We start from the raw sequence: 22,770 nt of genomic DNA on the forward strand, positions 1-22,770 counted from the left end.
AAGTTATTCCACTTCCGTGTTTCTCTTTTCTCGCCATAAATTCGATTCCTCGCCACAGCCAAACCGTTCGAGATATCAAAAATCCGTCCGCAATTTAGCATCCTCAAAGTCTTGACTACATGCACACCGAGTTTGAAGGGGACACGGTGAATTTTCTAGGAGGAGTATTTCACATTCCACAGCAAGCGTTTTCCAAACAACCCATAATAGCCGACTTCCTGTTGGGCTGGCGTAAAACTTGACCGGGGTAAAGTTGTTCGGCCCGATGAGATCTATATGTGTACCGAGTTTCATATTAATTCATGCGAGCGTGTTTGATATATGGATCAAGTTTTAGAACCCCGTTCAAGGGGGCGCTGTTGAGCCCCCCAGCCACGCCCGGGTACCAGCTTCAGCCCGGCCCTGATGGCCGTGGGTTCTGACTTGTGTGCAAAGTTTCAAGAGTTTTTGAGCACGTTAAGGACCCCAAAAGCCCCTGAAACCTTGATTAACAATATAAAAGCAATAGTCAAATCCCCCCTCCCCTCACACACACAGAGACACAGAGAGAGGGAGAGAAAATTCTTCAGAAAATCCACATTCAAACCAAAATATCTCTCTTCCTGTTGGTCGGAGATGGTTAATGTCAATTAGAAAGTTGTCCGTCTTGATGAGAACAATACACATACCAAGTTTTGTTGCTGTTGATAAAAGTAACCGCCCCATTTATGACTAAAGGTGGCGCTACTGAGCCCCTCACCACGCCCGTTTCTGAAACTTTGCACATGTCTACCGGCTAATAAATGTGATGTGTCTGTCGAGTTTCATCCAATTTCAAGTATGTTAAGAGTCTCAAAAGCATCTGAAAAGAATATTAAAGTTTGATGCGTTGCCACGGCAACAGTATTTAAGATATCAATAAACCTTTCACAGGTCTACATCTGCCGTGTGTCTACATTATACACATAAAGTTTGAAGCAAATCGGGTAAAAATAAGAGGGTGATTTCAAAGCATTTTGAAAGTGACACACTTCCTGCTGCCAGTTGGTGGCGCTATAACTTTGACTCACAATAGTCACATCCATGTGATCGGCCTCTTACAACGAACACACTGCGGAAGTTTCATCAAGATCAGTTAATGTATGCAGAAGTTATAACACACTTCCTGTTTATCTTTTCTCGCTATAAATTCGTTTCATCGCCACGGCCAAACCGTTCGAGATATCAAAAATCCGTCCGCAATTTAGCATCCTCAATATCTTGACTTCATGCTGACCGAGTTTGGTGTGGATCGGATCAATTCCCTAGGAGGAGTACATTAAATTCCACAGCATGCGTTTTTCAAACAACCCATAATAGCTGACTTCCTGTTGGGCAGAGCTAATAACTTAGAGCGCGAAAGTTGTTCGGCCCGATGAGATCTATATGTGTACCGAGTTTCATACTAATACGTTCTTGTATGTGTCCAAGATTTAAGATTGTGTTCTAGGGGGCGCTGTTGAGCCCCCCTGCCACGCCCGGGTACCAGCTTCAGCCCGGCCCTAATGGCCGCGGGTTCTGACCTGCGTGCAAAGTTTCATGAGTTTTTGAGCACGTTAAAGGCCCCAAAAGCCCCCGAACCCTTGAAGAACAATAATAAATATAGCTGCGAGCAGCGATGGCGGGCCCAAGCCGGTGGCACCGCCACCCTGGTGCCTTTAGTTACACTAAAGCCACCGGGGTGGCGGTGTCACCGGCTTGGGCCCTCCATCGCTGCTCGCAGCTATATTTATATATATATATATATATATATATGTAAAAAAAAAAAAAATAATATATACATTATATATGTAACAAAAAATAAATAAATGAATAAAATATATATATATATATATATATATATATATATATATATATATATATATATATATATATGGCGAGGCGAGGAACGGGCAGAGAAGAGCGAACGTTTTTGGACATTCATCATATTGCATTGGTTTTCATTTCTTGTCCTCAAACCAAGCACTAATCTGTTTATTTTTAAGTCACACATTCTCCATTGATTAAAAAAGACAATCAAATGTATTTTTTAATGGTAGTATTATTTTATACAGAAATAAATTATTTATAATTCAGATGAGAATAAAGTTAGTGTTAATTAAAATTGTAAGGAAAACAAATATATTGATCTAAAATCTACCATCATTTGCTGCAAATAGGTTGACTATTTATATTTATTATTATATTTTATTACGGCTGTAATGAACCGGCTGCGATGTCAAGATTGCAATGCTGGAATGCACAGTGTGTGTGTGTGTGTGTGTGTGTGTGTGTGTGTGTGTGTGTGTGTGTTGGGATATGTGGTTTACACGGACAACACGCCGGACATTTCACCTGGGCTCCCCGGACCTAAGGGTAATACGGGGACTATGCCAAGGTCCTCATAAATCAAAGAGTGTAACTGCATTTGTTAGTGTCTGAACAACATAAATTCTCTTTTTCTTTGAAAGTCCTTATTTACCACTTGACCTGATTTTGAGTGTATGCCAGTGTATAGAACAGCGACCCCACAGCTGGGTTATATATTGCAGTTTCATACACATTTCTGATACACACGGTGCATTTTGGCGGGCCGTCTTGTGATTGGCTGGTTTGCGCACGTGGGCGGTAACAAACAGAAGTCGACGGGAAGCTCCGCCCACAGCACATGGCCCAGCTGTCGCTAATTAAATACCTAATGGACCACACCTCGGAAGTGTCAGCTCGACGTCGTTGGGTTTACTGGATTAAATACATACAGGTAATAATTATATTTATACATATAGTTGCATTTTTGCATGAAGTGTTTCCTATTTGCAAGAAATTGTAACTTGTAACTTACAATTACTGTAAAATGCTATATATTTACCACAATATTAGCTGAGCTAGCTTGAGTGGCTATCAACATGTCCTGCTCATTAAGCCTCGGGCTATAGAGGTGGAGGACAGCAGGTAGAGATGAGGACAGAAGTAACATTGCGAGCAGGTCAAATTTGGTAGTTTTGTTTTTAAAATGAAAGCTAGCTAGGTTAAGTTGAGCTGTGGCTACCGCATGGCTTAATGAGCAGGGCGAAGCTAGTTAAAGCCTTAACTTTTACTACAGACATTGTGTTTGTTTTATAGAATTAAATATTTTCTTAGTAGCCCAACATTATTGTGTTTAAATATGAAGTTGCAGTGACACAGGAAGGCTGTGATATCATTAATATGAGTACTTTCAGGCCATTAAATAAATGTAATGTGTTTATGATGTTCTGTTAGTGTACTAAACCTGTAAGATAAATTAATTGGTACCATAGTAACCAACCACAATGATCAATATACAAAACATGAGGGGCAACAGACCTGACAGGTATCATGTGCTGTGTGTAGAGTGTTATTTAAAAAAAAAAAAAAAAAAAAAAAAACAGGGTTTTTATCTTCTTGACTTTATTTAACTAACTTTGTGAAATTGTTAGTTCTCATATAAGAAATGCTTTAACCATAGAACATTTCACATACCAAAATACTGTACATTTTCCATCAAGCTTTCAGGTGGAACATGATTTTTATAGCTTTTGTTAGCACCACCTAACCAGCACACCATAGATGATACTGACCATTACAGAATGTAAGAACAAAAACAATGAAGTCATCAAATGCTGTGTTCATCAGAGTGTAGTTTTCATAATCCACGGTCTACAATATATATATATATATATATTTTTTATACAGGGCCTTGATGATGAAATGTCTCCAAAGATGTGTTGTACCACAAATCCCCCTTCCACAACTGATGATACTGAAGAGGTATGTCCTCACAAAAGATAGATTTTTATTAATATCTTGCACTTGATTGTTAATATCAGAAAAGTTGTCAGTGAGTTTTAAAGCAAGGTTTTCCTGTGTCTTTCTGTCAACACTAGAATGGTTTATTTTTTTTTATTCAGATGTCAAATGTCCTCTCTAGTGTCACGCTCCCTGGACTTTCTCTTTATTGTCCTTTGTCTCTGTTTGATCTTCTACAGCTGACCACTGAGAGCAAGTGCACCCATACAGCCGTCAGCCACCCGAATCAGACTAGTCCAGAGCTCGGCCCACTCACCAAGGTTGGAGAGGTAAATTAAATTTGATGTACAACTTATTTGTGGCAAAATGTTAAATATGCCAACCTATTTCAATATATATGTGTGTGTGTGTGTGTGTAGTCACCTGAGTAGAACATGCTTTATGTGGACAGTCGCCTGAGTAGAACATGCTTTATGTGGACAATGGAATGGAAGGACAGTCAGTATAATATCTGAGTGTATGTGTGTGTGTGTGTGTGTGTGTGTGTGTAGTCACCTGAGTAGAACATGCTTTATGTGGACAGGCGCCTGAGTAGAACATGCTTTATGTGGACAATGGAATGGAAGGACATTGTCTAAACATGCTTTTTCAAGCTTCAGTCAGTATAATATCTGAGTGTATGTGTATCTAACACTGAACCCCACCCAAACATGACTTGGGAGGTCCATACAGTTTAGAGGGTCCCGTCCCCAGAGGCATCACTTTGGTTTTTAAGAACACTTGGACTGCCTGCATTGGATCTGTATGTTGGTTTAATGTGAATGTTAAGTTGTTTAATTACATGTAATGGAAAGGCACCCATTCAACAGCACTGACGAAAATTCATGACAAGATGTCATTTAAAAGAATCATAGCAAATCTAAGAACTATAAAAGGACTAGCACCTCACTCCATGTAAAAGCTTAGTCAATTATTCTAGAAGTGCAATCATTCTACGGAGTTGGCTGACAATAGATAAACAACAAAGTAATCAAATGCTGTATTCATCAGTGTAGTTTTCATAGTCTACAGACTGTAGTCATGTGGCCTGTTCAGCGACTAAAGAACCGTTTCAGAGACTACATGTTTTCCACAAAACACTCACTGAAATACAGCCATGATATCTTTTCACTGAATGCTACACAGGGAACATCTTGTCTTCAAGATATTTATTATAATTGATCTTTTTTTGTTGTTTATTCCTTTTTACAGGGCCTTGATGATGAAATGTCTCCAAAGATGTGTTGTACCACAAATCCCCCATCCACAACTGATGATACTGAAGAGGTATGTCCTCACAAAAGATAGATTTTTATTAATGTCTTGCACTTGATTGTTAACATCAAAGAAGTTGTCAGTGAGTTTTAAAGCAAGGTTTTCCTGTGTCTTTCTGTCAACACTAGAATGGTTTCTTTTTTTATTCAGATGTCAAATGTCCTCTCTAGTGTCACGCTCCCAGGACTTTCTCTTTATTGTCCTTTGTCTCTGTTTGATCTTCTACAGCTGACCACTGAGAGCAAGTGCACCCATACAGCCGTCAGCCACCCGAATCAGACTAGTCCAGAGCTCGGCCCACTCACCAAGGTTGGAGAGGTAAATTAAATCTCATGTACAACTTATTTGTGGCAAAATGTTAAATCTGCCAACCTATTTCAATATATATGTGTGTGTGTGTGTGTGTAGTCACCTGAGTAGAACATGCTTTATGTGGACAATGGAATGGAAGGACATTGTCTAAACATGCTTTTTCAAGCTTCAGTCAGTATAATATCTGAGTGTATGTGTATCTAACACTGAACCCCACCCAAACATGACTTGGGAGGTCCATACAGTTTAGAGGGTCCCGTCCCCAGAGGCGTCACTTTGGTTTTTAAGACTGCCTGCATTGGATCTGTATGTTGGTTTAATGTGAATGCTAAGTTGTTTGGTTACATGTAATGGATAGGCACCCTATTAGTTATACTGGGCTACATGAAGTCAGCTCCTGGCACTGAGGCTAACCACAAATTCTCCATCTACAATTAAAAAATATGAAGAAGGTATATCTTCATATAGGATATGCTTTAAATAAGCTGCATTCAAACATTCAAAGGAAAAAACAAAAACTCAGATAATATCTACAAGGGCTAATTTCTGTACAAACCTTCAATTTCAATCTCATCCAGTGACTTCCCCTGCATGCTGGAAAGGTTTCCTTTCTCCATTGACAAAAGGAGTTTGGAAATCTTAGCCAGTTGTGTTGTGGGAACTGGTAATCTGTAGAAGTCGCGGTGAACACAAATGTGTTCATCAGTGTAGTTTTCATAGTCCACGGTCTACAATATTTTTTGTTTGTTTTTTCCTTTATACAGGGCCTTGATGATGAAATGTCTCCAAAGATGTGTTGTACCACAAATCCCCCTTCCACAACTGATGATACTGAAGAGGTATGTCCTCACAAAAGATAGATTTTTATTAATGTCTTGCACTTGATTGTTAATATCAAAGAAGTTGTCAGTAGCCGCGTTTCCACTGTCGGGCCAGGGCCGGGCCGTGCTAGTGCGTGCCAGGGCCAGTCGCGTTTCCACTGTCGGGCCAGGGCCGGGCCGTGCTAGTGCGTGCCAGGGCCAGTCGCGTTTCCACTGTCACTTCCGGGGCTTGATCGGGGCTTACTCGGGGCCAACGGCCAGGATTTCTGGCCCGTCGAATACCTTGGGCCAAAGCGGGCCAGCTCGGGCTAGAGGAGTGGTTACCAACAGAGGAGGAGTTTACCGTTGGGAGACGGCAGCGCCGGATGAATTCTGTCAGCATTTAAGACTTAAAAAAAAAATAATTTAAATCGCGTTCATGTTTGAATGCCTTCTGTTTGTGATGCAAAAGACTATGCACGCTAGCCGTTACCATAGTAAACATAGTAAACGCTTGAAGATACACATAGTAAAAAAAAAACATAGCGAATGCTTGAAGAAATCAGACCAATCTTAAAGGCTATCACAGTCATGTTTTTATTTGATCTGTCAGTAGCCTACGTCTCGTCTCTTTAAACCGGACTATCAAAAAATAAAGTAACTTTTTTTTTCGGGAGCTTCCTCTGTTTCTCTGACTGAAAATATCTGTATGGGAGTCGAGAGAGTGCTAAAGCTCCTCAGGTCGTATGGCATATATTTGTAGAAATTATAATTTTTTCTAAATGTGATGGATTATGTCCTGTAACTAAGTTACCAGATAAAGAAACAGACGCGACTGAAAAAGTAAGTGTGCATGTCCTCTTTCTTTTGTGAAATAGACCTAACGGTAATTTATTTCTGAGTGACTAATGTGCAATTTTCACATAAATTAATTCATTATGATCAATGTATCACTTTTTATTGTAAACCTGTGGTAAAACATCGATGCTTGGGTTTTAAATATTCAAGTAGCTGCTAAACAAACAAACAAAAAAAAAGCTAGCAAACGGCCGCTTTTATCGTGTTTGTTTTCAACGCTGTTTCCAGTGATTTCTGATTAGTTTTCTGATAAAACTTCCATTTGTTGGTGAAATGATGGGTTAGTGTGACGTTGTCCCAGAGAGGCGTGTTACGGGCGTGTTTTAGTGAAGCGCTGTGGAGCTTCTGGCCCGACAGTGGAAACGCATGCCCGGTGCTATTGGCCCGAGGCTATTAGCCCGGCACGGCCCGTTTAAAGCCCTGGCCCGGCCCTGGCCCGACAGTGGAAACGCGGCTAGTGAGTTTTAAAGCAAGGTTTTCCTGTGTCTTTCTGTCAACACTAGAATGGTTTCTTTTTTTATTCAGATGTCAAATGTCCTCTCTAGTGTCACGCTCCCAGGACTTTCTCTTTATTGTCCTTTGTCTCTGTTTGATCTTCTACAGCTGACCACTGAGAGCAAGTGCACCCATACAGCCGTCAGCCACCCGAATCAGACTAGTCCAGAGCTCGGCCCACTCACCAAGGTTGGAGAGGTAAATTAAATTTGATGTACAACTTATTTGTGGCAAAATGTTAAATATGCCAACCTATTTCAATATATATGTGTGTGTGTGTGTGTGTAGTCACCTGAGTAGAACATGCTTTATGTGGACAGTCGCCTGAGTAGAACATGCTTTATGTGGACAATGGAATGGAAGGACAGTCAGTATAATATCTGAGTGTATGTGTGTGTGTGTGTGTGTGTGTGTGTGTAGTCGCCTGAGTAGAACATGCTTTATGTGGACAGGCGCCTGAGTAGAACATGCTTTATGTGGACAATGGAATGGAAGGACAGTCAGTATAATATCTGAGTGTATGTGTATCTAACACTGAACCCCACCCAAATATGACTTGGGAGGTCCATACAGTTTAGAGGGTCCCGTCCCCAGAGGCATCACTTTGGTTTTTAAGAACACTTGGACTGCCTGCATTGGATCTGTATGTTGGTTAAATGTGAATTCTAAGATGTTTGGTTACATGTAATGGATAGGCACCCTATTAGTTATACTGGGCTACAAGAAGTCAGCTCCTGGCACTGAGGCTAACTACATATTCCCCATCTACAATTTAAAAATATGAAGAAGGTATATCTTCATATAGGATATGCTTTAAATAAGCTGCATATAAATAAGATACGCTATAAATAACAAAATGCAATAAAAGGGTAATCATATGTATGAGGTAAATTAAATGTCACATTGGTATTGGATTTAAAATGATTGGATATCGACATGTAAATATGAAATATCTTTCTGTCCAAACTATGTGGCTTAAATATAAAATATCTTTGTCCAAACTATGTGGCATAAATAAATACTACAATTAAATTTTTCGCCAACAGTGTCAAAAACACCGCCTTGTGTGCGCAACAGTATCCTCCTTGGACAAGTGTGTTCGTTGTGTGGGACCCGTATCTTCCTTCAAGTGGCTTGGCTATCGATGCACAGGTTAGATATTTAGTGAATTAGTATAGAGTATATATGTGTTGTGCTCTAACCACTTAAATAGACCTGCAGTGTTAACATTATTTTACTCAAATGTGTTCCAGTTTGTTCAGGGGTCTGGCATAAATCCTGCCTCAAGCAAATTAAAAGAGATGACTTTAACAGCACAGCACAGGTGAGTATCTACTAAGTGAGTGTTGAACTTGAACTGTCTATAACAGTGGTTCTCAATTCCAGTCCTCGTGACCCACTGCTCTGCACATTTTGTAGGTCTCTCTTATCTGACACACTCAGTTCAGTTCATGGAGTCTCTCCTAACGAGCTGATGATCTGGTTCAGGTGTGTTAAATAAGGGGGACATACAAAATGTGCAGAGCAGTGGGTCATGAGGACTGGAATTGAGAACTACTGGTCCATAAGATTCAATCACCATGTCAAATAATTTGCTTTCTCACCAATTCAGGCGCAGCAGTCTCCTAAGGCTTCTGAGGATGAACTGCTGTCAGATCAGGACAAAATTCCACATCCAGAATTGGACCAAATATCATCTGATGATGCTGAGGACATGTCTGACAAGGAATACATACCTGATTTGGAGTCAGAATATGCTTTGTCACTACTTGCCAGTAGAAGAACTGAATGTGGCATTTGTGCCATAAATGTCTTCCTGTTTGCAAGACCAACTTCAATGAGCCACTACAGAGGACATGATTGTTTGCATGTTCATGCAAGCCAGTGTGGAGCAAAGCACCCTGAGTACCTTAGGTCAACGCAACTCAGGAAACATGTTGCCACACTCTCACAAGTCCTTAATTTAAAACACAATGAACTTGATCAGGTTGCAGGTTTCCTGGGTCACGACATCCGTGTTCACCGCGACTTCTACAGATTACCAGTTCCCACAACACAACTGGCTAAGATTTCCAAACTCCTTTTGTCAATGGAGAAAGGAAACCTTTCCAGCATGCAGGGGAAGTCACTGGATGAGATTGAAATTGAAGGTTTGTACAGAAATTAGCCCTTGTAGATATTATCTGAGTTTTTGTTTTTTCCTTTGAATGTTAATTTATAATCATCTAGACTTGGCGTAGTCAGCATCCCTTTCCAAGAAAAAAAAAACACCTTTCATGTCCAAGTATGAGTCGAGGACTACTATTCAGAAATATAAACTTAAGTCTACAGTATGGCTGGACAGTAATTCAAAATTATGTTTGTGTAGGTGCAGTCGAATTACTTTAAATATTAACCTAATATCAGATTGTGTAATCATTTATCTTATGTGCTCATGGACCACATTAAACATAAACGCAGGTATAATAGCTCAAAACTACTCAAGTAAAAATAGTTACTTTGCAAAAAGTGGCAAGTACAAAACCAAGTACTATCTTTTCCTTATTTGATGTGGCTATTTCAACCACAGATTTTTATGTCCAGCTATTTATGAGAGTTTTACCAGAGCTGTAAACTATTTGAGTAAATGTAATTAGTAACAGTACAACTACAAAGTAGCCAAAAAGTTATGCAATTACAAATTACATTTTGCATGGCACCTAACTTTTTCTGCAGCAGTTTGTTTTTGCTATAAAGAAGTGATATTTCCATCTAAGTGGCATTGACTGAACTATATCTTGTGCGTTTTGCCCTTACTCACCCAAACTTGTCAACAAGTCTACTTTACATGAATGCGAGTGCATTAGTAGGTGCTAAATCGCAGACGTTTGATTTAGATGAAGTCAGGACTGCAGCCAGTGATGAGTCCAAAACCAGCACATCCAGTGCAAGTAGACTTTGACTATTTAATTTGACTTAACATAATTTTTTTTTATCCACATTATTGACAAGGCCTTTTTGAAGGATATTGGTTTACGTGTGGCCTTTTTGTGCACTTGAGCTTAACTGAGACTTGAGAGTTTGTAGACGTTTAAATAGATAGTTCACCCAAAAATGACAATTGTCATAATTTACTCACCCTCAGGTTGTTCCAAACTTGTCTTTGTTCTGCTGTACTAGTCAATGGCTGGCAAGATCTGCTTGGTTAAAAATATATAAAATATCTATCTATGTGTACAGCAGAACAAAGAAATACAGGTTTGGAACAACTTGAGGTTGACTACATGAAGACAGAATTTTCATTTTTGGGTGAACAATCCCTTTAAGAGGCTGTTGTGTCGACCCTGATTTATTAGACTATTGAGGTGTTCAGTTTTATTTAGATTTTAGAAAATAAACATGAATTCTCATTTTACAAATCAATTGTTTCTTATTTTCACCTGCCTGTCTCAGGTGTCAAGGACTAGTGCATCTTTGAGCCTAGATTTAGTAGAAGTAAAATACTAAAGTATTGTTAATCACTTTTACTCGTATTGGTAACTTGTAATAGAGTAATTTATGCTGCAAGGTATCTGTCTTTTTACTCAAGTATGGTTTTCAAGTACTCTTTACACCTCTGAGTTTTACTAATGCCATTTTCCAGATGAGATTGCGTTAAGTGATGCTGAAGACAGTGGGAGCGAATCTGATGACAGCAACACAGATCTCACCGCATCAGAGCTTGGAACTGTGGAGCCTATGGTTTCTGACTCTACAACCACAGAGCAAGACCATGACATGGGAGACTTTGGTATGTTAACTCAATTCATAGTCACTGCTGATAAAATGTATATTTTCCTGTGACAAAAGTAACTTGTTAAATTGTTTTCAACAGGATCAGTGTCATTTGTGTCGTCCACAGTAAGTGAGAGTGTACCTCCCTCTGAAGGTAAGATTCAGATTCAAGAGGTTTATTGTCTATGCACAGAAGAAACACAGTGGTTTATACCCTACAATGAAATTCTTATTTTGCCCAACTCCCTTAAAGGGATACTTCACCATTTTTTCATATTAAACTGTTATTCCCTTAACTAAGATGAGTTGATGCATACCTCTCTCATCTCAGTGCGTGCACTCAATCGCTCTGGCGCGCGGCGACAGTTTGATAGCACTTAGCTTAGCCCAGATCATTCATTAGGGACCAAACAGAAATGAAGCTAGAAGCGACCAAACACCTCCACGTTTTCCCTATTTAAATACAGTTACACGACCAAGTATGGTGACACAAAATAAAACGTGGTGCTTTTCTAAGCGGGTAAAAAGGATAACTATAGTGTATGGCGGAATAGCACTGGGAGCACTTCGACTAGGTGTAAAAAGCAGAGCCGGACAGTAACGGAGTACATTTACTTGAGTACAGTACTTAAGTACAATTTTGAGGGATCTGTACTTTACTCGAGTATCATTTTTGGGGAGTACTCATGACTTTACTCAAGTACATTTGAGAGGCAAATATTGTACTCTTTACTCTGCTTCATTTCTATCCATAACCGTGAGTACCCGTTACTTCTAAAAAAGAAAAAGAAAAATCTCGGAAACCCTCAATTTGTTGTTTCCCTCTCAAACGTGATTGGATTGTGCAGGCGCCACTGATTGGGACAGCCTATCAGCAATCACCTTCAGCTTTCCGCCAAAGGTCAACTCCATGGTCAGATTTAGATAAGAGACGAAACCATGGATGAAACAATGGATGAAGACGCAGCAGGTCCGTCCCGGGAATGTGCCAACCCGTGGCCCCACCTCGCCAGACTATTTCAATTTTCTGAACAAGTTAATGATAGTTTTCGCTTCAAGTGTTTGCTGTGTTTACCAATGTAAGCACTGTGGCAGTAGTAATGCAATATTTAGAAAATGTACCCTTGTACTCTTGATACTCAAGTACTTTTAAAAACAAGTACTTCAGTACTTTTACTTAAGTAGACATCTGACTGTAGTACTTTTACTTGTACTTGAGTAAAATTTAGCAAGGGGTATCTGCACTTTTACTCAAGTAATGAAGCTGTGTACTCTGTCCGCCTCTGGTAAAAAGTCACGTTGGTTCTAATGACAGAAGTGAGAGGGAGAGGATTTTTCAAGCGTGACTTTTTACTGCGCCAAGTCGAAGTGCTCTTGAGTCCCAAGTGCTATTCCGCCATACATTATAGTTATCCTTTTTACCTGCTTAGAAAAGTGCCATGTTTTATTTTGTCACCATACTTGGTCATGTAACTACTCGTGTAACTGTATTTAAATAGGGAAAACGTGGAGGTGTTTGGTCGCTTCTAGCTTCATTTCTGTTTGGTCCCTAATGAATGAACTGGGCTAAGCTAAGTGCTATAAGTGTCGCCGCGCGCCAGAGCGATTAAGTGCACGTACTGAGACGAGAGAGGTATGCATCAACTCGTCTTAGTTAAGGGAATAACATAGTTTAATATGAAAAAACGGTGAAGTATCCCTTTAACATTATTATGCACGTCTTTGTGATGTATTCAACTATCAAAATGCAAGAGTAATCTTAAAGAAAGAGATATAAATGAATAGCCCTAAATTTAACTGTACTGCATTTGTACAAAACATCTTGTCTGCAAGGGAGCATATACACTTACTTTATTATCAGGAAATGTATACTGAATTTGAGGTAAAAGTAAAGTTACCTCCTCCTCTTCACATGTTCTCTTGATTGCCCATGAGTATGTTCTATTAATTCTCTTTTTAGCAAGTTGGTTAAAAGACTAAAAATGAATTGGTCTTGATGACTGAGTCACAACATGCCACAAAATCTGGAAGATTAAGAGGTTAAAAGTAGTATTAAGCTGATTGTTACGTACAGTTTCAATATCAAGACTAAACTTTCAGACCAAGTTCCAACACTATTTAGTTAATCTTATGAAATCAGATTTAAACTGAGAATCAGACCTTAAACCCCATAGTCTTTGTTTCATTTAAAATACGGTGTGTTGAAGTATAATGCCAAAATTACTTAAGACATGTTACTAATTATAGTATTACTTACTGCAATTAATTCAAATAGCAAAAGGTTTGGCCACATAAATAGATGAACAGCAGACATTCTAATAATACTCCATATTGTCCACACTCTAATGTGGGCTAGTAAAGTTGGTGAAATCACATCGAGTGAGACACCAACTGATACCCAAAGTGAATTAAGAAAAGTAAACTGCAATTTCTTGTCAACTGTGGCATTAACTGACCTCATGTTTTGATGGCTTAAACTGGACAACACATTTAGTGATCTATTCATTTTTGTTTGCCTATCTTCCAGGGAAGTATGCTGATGAGGAACATGGATCCAGAAGAGTGGCAAAGAAAGTGTGGTCTAAGGCTGAGGTCGCTGCAGTAATGCGACACTTCAAAGGTCATATAAGCAGGGGAAAACTGGCCACCAAAACTGAATGCAGTCACTGCAAACTGGTGGAAGACCCCGTGTTGGCACAAAGAACAGTGCAAAATATAAGGGACTTTGTTCGAAATAGAGGAATAGCTGCAAAGAGGCAGTCAGAAAAAGAAAAGATTTAAATACACTGACAATTGTGGTGGTGTTTCTATGTTTGTGTTAAAGGAACACGCCGACCTTTTGGGACTTTAGCTTATTCGCCGTATCCCCCAGAGTTAGACAAGTCCACACACACCCTTCTCATCTCTGTGCATGCCGTAACTCTGTCTGACACACCCACCGCTAGCCTAGCTTAGCACAAACACTGGAGGTAAACGGCTCCAGCTAGCATACTGCTCCCAATAAGTGACAATAACGCCAACATTCTCCTATTTACATTTTGTGATGTGTATAGTCACAGTGTGTATGAATAACAAGGTCACATGATACACAGCCATCTTCTAACCGTATACATACTGGGAACTATATTCTCATAGAATTAACTAGAAGACGAAGCACTGCTGGCTGGAGTGATTAGCACAACCCTCTGAGCGAACTCTCTGCTCCTCACCACGGGCTTCTCAGGTCCTGCGAGCAAATCCCTCCGCAGTAGCAGTGCTTCGCCTTCTGAGAATATAGTTCCCAGTATGTGTATGGTTAGAAGATGGCTGTGTCTCATGTGACCTTGTTATTTGTACACGCTGTGACTATACACATCACAACATGTAAATAGGAGAATGTTGGCGTTATTGTCACTTATTGGGAGCAGTATGCTAGCTGGAGCCGTTTACCTCCAGTGTTTGTGCTAAGCTAGGCTAGCGGTGGGTGCGTCAGACAGAGTTACGGCATGCATGGAGATGAGAAGGGTGTGTGTGGACTCGTCTAACTCTGGGGGATACGGCGAATAAGATAAAGTCCCAAAAGTCCAAAGTTCCTTTAATGTTTTAAATAGAGGCCGTCACAAAAGCAAACTGTAAAACAGCTTTTATTTTATTTTATATATTTTTTTGTTATGAGCAACCATGGGTCTTTTGAAGTTGGGTAAGAATGACTTATTTGACCTTTTTTGCTCCATTCTCATTGTCATGGCACTGGTGTTGTGTGACAATCTATTGTTTAGCTCTTACAGGCTGTTATCTGGCTGTTAGTCAGTGTCACCAACTAACAATGGTGATGTTAGAGTTGTGCAATAAAATAATAATTCAAGTCCCATTAATGCTTGGTGGTGTCAGGTTAATGTGTATTTATGTTAATGTGTATTTATGTTAATGAGCAAGTGACGTCATTGTCCCTTTAAAGTCCCAATAATGTTTGTTTTGGTCCTTATAAGTCACATATTCTTCAAAAAGAGAACTGTCTCTATAAACCACAATAGTTTTAGGGTGGTGTGTATCACGCTCTGAAGGGTGTATCTGAAGTCTAAAGTGTCCTGAATTTTTTTCAAATTTTTTTGAGTGTTTTAATCTAACTCTCATAGCTCTAGGACCTCAGGAAAGGGTAGTCCATCTAAACCACCACCGGGCCTGTTTGGAGAAAAAGTCTGGCTAATCCACATAAACCAGTATGTGTGTGTGTGTGTGTGTGTGTGTGTGTGAGGCGTGGGCGCGATCGAACAGTGGAAACATAAAAACATAGGCTACTCCGTCAGTTTGTTCATACAGGACATCATTTAAACTGCACTGTGTTTACTTAGGGTGTATTCACACCTGCCTTGTTTGGTTCGATTGAATCGAACTCTAGTTCGTTTCCCCCCTTGGTGCGGACCTTTTGGGCAGGTGTGAATACAGCAATCGAACTCGGGTGCGGACCAAACAATCGAACCGAGACCCAGCTGAAGAGGTGGTCTCGGTACGGTTCCAAACGAACTCTGGTACGGTTCATTTACGGTGTGAACATGAACCGACCCAACTGCAGAAAACTGCGTCTTTTTATTTGACTGCTCTTATGAGGATACTTAACAAAACTGACATTTTGGCATAATGGTGTCTTATTATACAGACATCCAAAGTCTCCCGGAAGTTCCGGCAGTCTCCCGCATGTCGATAGAAGCGCATGAATGCCCGCAAATCATTTAAAATCTCCGGAAATCTAGAGCGAGCGAGCAAGAGTGCGCGCACGGCAGAGAGAGGGAGCGAGAGACCTTGCGTGTGTGTGCCAGCTAGTGTGCCTCACGAAGCGCATGTAAGGACCCAAGCAATCAATTGTCAGTGCGGGCGGGCTTTTATCTATACTACCATAGTTTCTTCATATTGCGTTTGTAAAGAATAACACCAAATCAGTAAAATAACAAATAGGCGATTACATTACGAAATATCTCCTGCTTTTTTTTTTTTTTTTGCTTTTTTTTGCACTTCCTGCTTTTCCCTGCTTGAGAATTCCTGTCCAATGAATGGACGACCTTAGCACACGTGTGGTTTTGTTTACACATTTTGGTTCACTTGTAAAAAGAGCAGTGTGAAAACGAACCGTACCAAACAAAAAAAAATCAACATTCTATTTGGTCCGGACCAAAGCAAGTGAACTATCGGACTTTCCTGGTGTGAATACACCCTTATATTTATGTACACTCGCAATAAAACACAACATTGTGCTTTTGTAAAAAAACATTCAAGCAATCCCACCCCCGAAATGGCGCTATTTTTTAAATGAAACTAAAATGCTCACGGCTGCATGGGCAATAACACGTCTACAGCGAGGAACGAGCAGAACAGAGTGAATGTTTTTTAGGATGTCCGTATTTCACTTTCGCTCATCATATACTCACCCTCATGTTGTTTTAATCCTTTATGAATTTCTTTCTTCTGCTGAACAGAAAGGAAGATATTTAGGAGAATGTCAGTAACCAGACAGTTTCTGATCCCATTGACTTCCATAGTAGGAAAAAAATGTATACTATGGAAGTCAATGAGACCAGAAACTGTCTGGTTACTGACATTCTTCTAAATATCTTCCTTTCTGTTCAGCAGAAGAAAGAAATTAATAAAGGATTGAAACAACATGAGGGTGAGTATATGATGACAGAATTTTCCATTTAAAGTGGAGTATCCCTTTAAGTTAGCGATTTAAAAGCCCCCGCCGCGGTGTCACACATCAATTAACCAGTGGGAAAAAATTCTCAGTCACATCGCTATTATATTTATATATAAATACAATATACAATGGGCCTACCTGATTTTGAACACAAGAGGGCAGTATAGCCCTATGTATGACTTTTTTTTTTTTACTAAATAGCGCATTCTGGCTGATTTTAAACTTGTACATAATTCTTGAATTGAAAAAAACTGAATAAACCCAAAACTAGTTCTGTTTCGGTTTAGTTCTGATATTTGTATAATTTTATATAAAAATAAATGGTGTATAATTAAATTTTAAGAAGATATGAGATGTTTTCTGATTCCTTTTTTGACATTATTTTAATCCCTCGCCATGTCAAAACCGTTTGAACTATTTAATATCCGTTCACAATTTAGCATCTTTAATGTATTTTCATCGTGTTAAAAAAGTTTGGTGTGAATTAAAAAAAAAACACTTAGCAGGAGTGGGTAAAAAGCAGAGGCTGAATTTGCAAATAAATTCACATTCAAACCAAAATATCTGACTTCCTATTGGTCGAAGCTAATAACTGTATATTAGAAAGTTGTCCGGCTCGATGAGACCAATGTACGTACTGATTTTTAAAACTGTGGGTAAAACTAACCCCCCCACTTTTGTCAAAAGCATTTTGAAAGTGACACACTTCCTGCTGCCAGTTGGTGGCGCTATAACTTTGACTCACAATAGTTACATCCATCTGATCGGCCTCTTACCACGAACACACTGGTGAAGTTTCATCAAGATCAGTTAATGTATGCAGAAGTTATACCACTTCGTGTTTCTCTTTTCTCGCCATAAATTCGTTTCCTCGCCACGGCCAAACCGTTCGAGATATCAAAAATCCGTCCGCAATTTAGAATCCTCAATGTCTTGACTTCATGCACACCGAGTTTGGTGGGGATTGGATGAATTCTCTAGGAGGAGTACTTCGCATTCCACAGCAAGCGTTTTCCAAACAACCCATAATAGCCGACTTCCTGTTGGGCTGGCGTAAAACTTGACCAGGGGAAAGTTGTTCGGCCCGATGAGATCTATATGTGTACCGAGTTTCATATTAATTAATGCAAGCGTGTTTGATCTATGGACCAAGTTTTGGGACCCCCGTTCAAGGGGGCGCTGTTGAGCCCCCCTGCCACGCCCGGATACCAGCTTCAGCCCGTCCCTGATGGCAGGGGGTTCTGACTTGTGTGCAAAGTTACAAGAGTTTTTGAGCACGTTAAGGACCCCAAAAGCCCCTGAAACCTTGATTAACAATGTAAAAGCAATAGTCAAATCCCCCCCTCCCCTCACACACACAGAGACACAGAGAGAGGGAGAGAAAATTCTTCAGAATATCCACATTCAAACCAAAATATCTCTCTTCCTGTTGGTCAGAGATAGTTCATGTAAATTAGAAAGTTGTCCGTCTTGATGAGAACAATACACATACCAAGTTTTGTTGCTGTTGATAAAAGTAACCGCCCCATTTATGACTAAAGGTGGCGCTACTGAGCCCCTCACCGGGTAAAATCGGGTAAAAATAAGAGGGTGATTTCAAAGCATTTTGAAAGGGACACACTTCCTGTTGCCAGTTGGTGGCGCTATAACTTTGACTCACAATAGTCACATCCATGTGATCGACCTCTTACAACGAACACACTGCTGAAGTTTAATCAAGATCAGTTAATGTATGCAGAAGTTATAACACACTTCCTGTTTCCATTATTCGCCATAAATTCGTGTCCTCGCCACAGCCAAACCGTTCGAGATATCAAAAATCCGTCCGCAATTTAGCATCCTCAATGTCTTGACTTCATGCTGACTGAGTTTGGAGGCGAATGGATGAATTCCCTAGGAGGAGTACATTAAATTCCACAGCATGCGTTTCCAAACAACCCATAATAGCCGACTTCCTGTTGGGCTGGCGTAAAAAGTAAAAGTACGAAAGTTGTTTGGCCCGATGAGATCTATATGTGTACCAAGTTTCATATTATTACATGCAAGCGTGTTTGATTTATGGACCAAGTTTTCGGACCCCGTTCCAGGGGGCGCTGTCGAGCCTCCCTGCCACGCCAGTGTCCCAGCTTCAGCCCGGCCCTAATGGCCGCGGGTTCTGACCTGTGTGCAAAGTTTCAAGAGTTTTCGAGCACGTTAAGGGCCCCAAAAGTGCCCGAAAGGTTGAAAAAAAAATAATAAATATAGCTGCGAGCAGCGATTGCGGGCCCAAGCCGGTGGCACCGCCACCCTGGTGCCTTTAGTTATACTAAAGCCACCGGGGTGGCGGTGTCACCGGCTTGGGCCCTCCATCGCTGCTCGCAGCTATATTTATATATATATATATATATATATATATATATATAAAAATGTAACAAAAAAAATAAATATATATATATATATACATTATATATGTAACAAAAAATAAATATATATATATATATATATATATATATATAGCGAGGCGAGGAACGGGCAGAGAAGAGCGAACGTTTTTGGACATTCATCATATTGCATTGGTTTTCATTTCTTGTCCTCAAACCGAGCACTAATCTGTTTATTTTTAAGTCACACATTCTCCATTGATTAAAAAAGACAATCAAATGTATTTTTTAATGGTAGTATTATTTTATACAGAAATAAATTATTTATAATTCAGATGAGAATAAAGTTAGTGTTAATTAAAATTGTAAGGAAAACAAATATATTGATCTAAAATCTACTATCATTTGCTGCAAATAGGTTGACTATTTATATTTATTATTATATTTTATTACGGCTGTAATGAACCGGCTGCGATGTCAAGATTGCAATGCTTGAATGCACAGTGTGTGTGTGTGTGTGTGTGTGTGTGTGTGTATGTGTGTGTGTGTGTGTGTGTGAGGCGTGGGCACGATCGAACAGTGGAAACATAAAAACATAGGCTACTCCGTCGGTTTGTTCATACAGGACATCATTTAAACTGCGCTGTGTTTACTTATATTTATGTACACTCGCAAAAAAAACACAACATTGTGCTTTTGTAAAAAAACATTCAAGCAATCCCACCCCCGGAATGGCGCTATTTTTTAAAGGAGTCATAACCTTGTATTACATTGGATACCTACTGCTGTATTATAGTCTTTCAGGCCCTTCTAAAAAAGAAAAGTGGAAAAAAAATAAACACAGACCTACTTTTACCCTTATTTCTGAAGGCATTATTGTCTCGCGAGATCAATGCGATGTTTTGGCTGTCGTGGACGCTCTATATGGCTCTGCACGCCAGTTGAAAGGGTTGTTGGGACAGCGTCATTAAAAATGAATTTCATCCACTGGTCCCTGATAGTTTCGTCCGATTTTGGGAGATAAAACACATTTACATGTTTTTTATGGCAATCAACCACAGAGCAAGTCCGGTGTGCACTCGGTTTCTCCATCTTTCCCGACTGAACTGAATATGAGGGGGAGAGGGGAAGGGGGGGCTTCCTGCTGCGGTGTCCATATATGGTATATCCTACTACCTCATGACGTCAAGAGGGAGCTGAAATCAAAATCTCGTATTTGAGTGGGCGTGCACGCGCGCTGGTTTATTTACCCTGAGGTAAACAAACGCTTCACTTTTAAATATCGGCTTCCCGGCCAGTGTATAATCGTTAGTCGATCATAACATACATTGATTCTCGTGGAAAAGTGAAAATTGCAGGTTATGACTCCTTTAAATGAAACTAAAATGCTCACGGCTGCATGGGCAATAACGCGTCTACAGCGAGGAACGAGCAGAACAGAGTGAATGTTTTTTAGTTCATTCCTACTGGACGACCGTATTTCACTTTCGCTTTTAAAGGGATACTCCACTTTAAAATGAAAATTCTGTCACCATATTCTCACCCTCATGTTGTTTTAATCCTTCATGAATTTCTTTCTTCTGCTGAACAGAAAGGAAGATATTTAGGAGAATGTCAGTAACCAGACAGTTTCTGATCCCATTGACTTCCATAGTAGGAAAAAAAAATTATACTATGGAAGTCAATGAGACCAGAAACTGTCTGGTTACTGACATTCTTCTAAATATCTTCCTTTCTGTTCAGCAGAAGAAAGAAATTAATAAAGGATTGAAACAACATGAGGGTGAGTATATGTGACCTGATCCAGCAAAATGAGTCACAGTGACCCAAATTTCAAAACTGATATTTTGGTATTACTGGAAAGAGGAGACCATAAGCTTTCAAATGATATCCTAGTCAAAGTCATACCTTGAATGGTTGTAAATATATACACATTTGAATTATGGTCGTCTGCCCTCTTTTTCCAATTGAAAACCTGAGAAAATCGCTTTTAAAGTTTTTTGCCCGTTTTTTGTTGATATCTTTCAAAATCCATTGCATTTAAGATGAACTATTTATTGTACAGCTTAATTTGACCAAAGACATTAATATATGCTATTATGCCAGGCTGAAGCTCAAATTATTTTAAAGTTTTTATTTGAATAAATAATTTAAAAGGCACTTTTACAAACATTTACTAAAATCAGAAAGATTGAACAGAGGTGCTACAGTTTTGCTTGAGAGAGGGGGTGTGTGTGTGTGTGTGTGTGTGTGTGTGTGTGTGTGTGTGTGTGTGTGTGTGTGTGTGTGTGTGTGTGTGTCTGTCTGTGTGTGTGTGTGTGTGTGTGTGTGTGTGAGAGAGAGAGAGAGAGAGAAAGTGAGAGAGGCAGAGAGACAAGGAAACCGAGAACAAATAATGTTAGCCTATGCAATCATATCTTTGTGTAGGCTAGTTGACAATAACAGTGTAACATATTCATAACGGATATACCAACAGTTAAATATTGGGTTAAAATAAATCAAACACATTGTAATGGATTCTCCTTGCAGATAAATACACTCACAAAATAATTGCACTCACTCACATTCATACACGATAAATCATCAGAGGATGAAACGTCTCCAGATCCAAAACAATCACTGACTAGCCTTAGCCACTCTTGATGACCAGCAGCAGAGCTTAGGTTAGAAGCCTCAAGTGAGTTCAACGCTTTTGGCGACTTTTTGACGACTTTGCTCTCTTTTGACAGCGACATTTCTCAAATTAATAATATTTAATCTTTCTGAGGAGATCTGCTAGCTTGTTTACACAGAGCGCCGTGAGTCTGACAGGAGGATGACTGGACCAATCGCGTGCTGGTCAGTCGAAATGGGGCTTCCCATTGACAAATGATCAGCGTTAGTGTACATTTCTAAGCTTTTTGATTGGTTCTATACAACGTGTAACACCATATTTGGAGAGCAGAGACGTTTCAGGGGATACCCGGGAAATGCTCAGAGGTGACGAGAGGAGTTGAGAAAAGCATTCATTTCCAGCGAATTTAGTAAAACTTTGTAAACTTTAATAGTCATTTAAATACCTTTACTCAATTATCTGGACTACGAAACTTCAGGAGATTATTTTTGAATGTCTGTTCTTTGAAATTTAGCACAAAAAAATAAATAAAATAAAAAATATTATTTCATTGTTTTTCCACATAAACGGCCCATATCTTAAAATGGAACGTTGCGACTTCCGACTCATTTCGCCAGATCGGGTCACATATGATGACAGAATTTTCCATTTAAAGTGGAGTATCCCTTTAAGTTAGCGATTTAAAAGCCCCCGCCGCGGTGTCACACATCAATTAACCAGTGGGAAAAAATTCTCAGTCACATCGCTATTATATTTATATATAAATACAATATACAATGGGCCTACCTGATTTTGAACACAAGAGGGCAGTATAGCCTATGTATGACTTTT

General features: G+C 39.6%; 1 protein-coding gene across 4 annotated transcripts; it reads left to right on the forward strand.

The window, feature by feature from the left end:
• The first annotated feature begins 2,528 nt into the window (after nucleotides 1-2,528).
• LOC311299398 (uncharacterized protein) lies at nucleotides 2,529-14,194 on the forward strand. 4 transcript variants are annotated; one of them, XM_084422944.1, is made up of 13 exons: nucleotides 2,529-2,758; nucleotides 3,712-3,786; nucleotides 4,005-4,094; nucleotides 5,017-5,091; nucleotides 5,308-5,397; nucleotides 6,156-6,230; nucleotides 7,653-7,742; nucleotides 8,591-8,696; nucleotides 8,798-8,868; nucleotides 9,157-9,694; nucleotides 11,167-11,313; nucleotides 11,398-11,451; nucleotides 13,825-14,194. In XM_084422944.1, exons 1-13 carry the CDS (start codon nucleotides 2,666-2,668, stop codon nucleotides 14,076-14,078), a joined length of 1,758 nt encoding a protein of 585 aa, XP_084279070.1. In that variant the 5' UTR covers nucleotides 2,529-2,665; the 3' UTR covers nucleotides 14,079-14,194. The 4 variants fall into 4 exon arrangements, with proteins under 4 accessions (XP_084279070.1, XP_084279068.1, XP_084279069.1 ...); XM_084422945.1 differs by lacking the exon at nucleotides 2,529-2,758 and adding an exon at nucleotides 3,514-3,607; XM_084422942.1 differs by lacking the exon at nucleotides 2,529-2,758 and having other exon boundaries at nucleotides 3,471-3,786.
• The last annotated feature ends 8,576 nt before the right edge of the window (nucleotides 14,195-22,770 follow it).

This window comes from Rutilus rutilus (genome assembly GCF_951802725.1).
Source record: "Rutilus rutilus genome assembly, chromosome: 11".
Taxonomy (NCBI): domain Eukaryota; kingdom Metazoa; phylum Chordata; class Actinopteri; order Cypriniformes; family Leuciscidae; genus Rutilus; species Rutilus rutilus.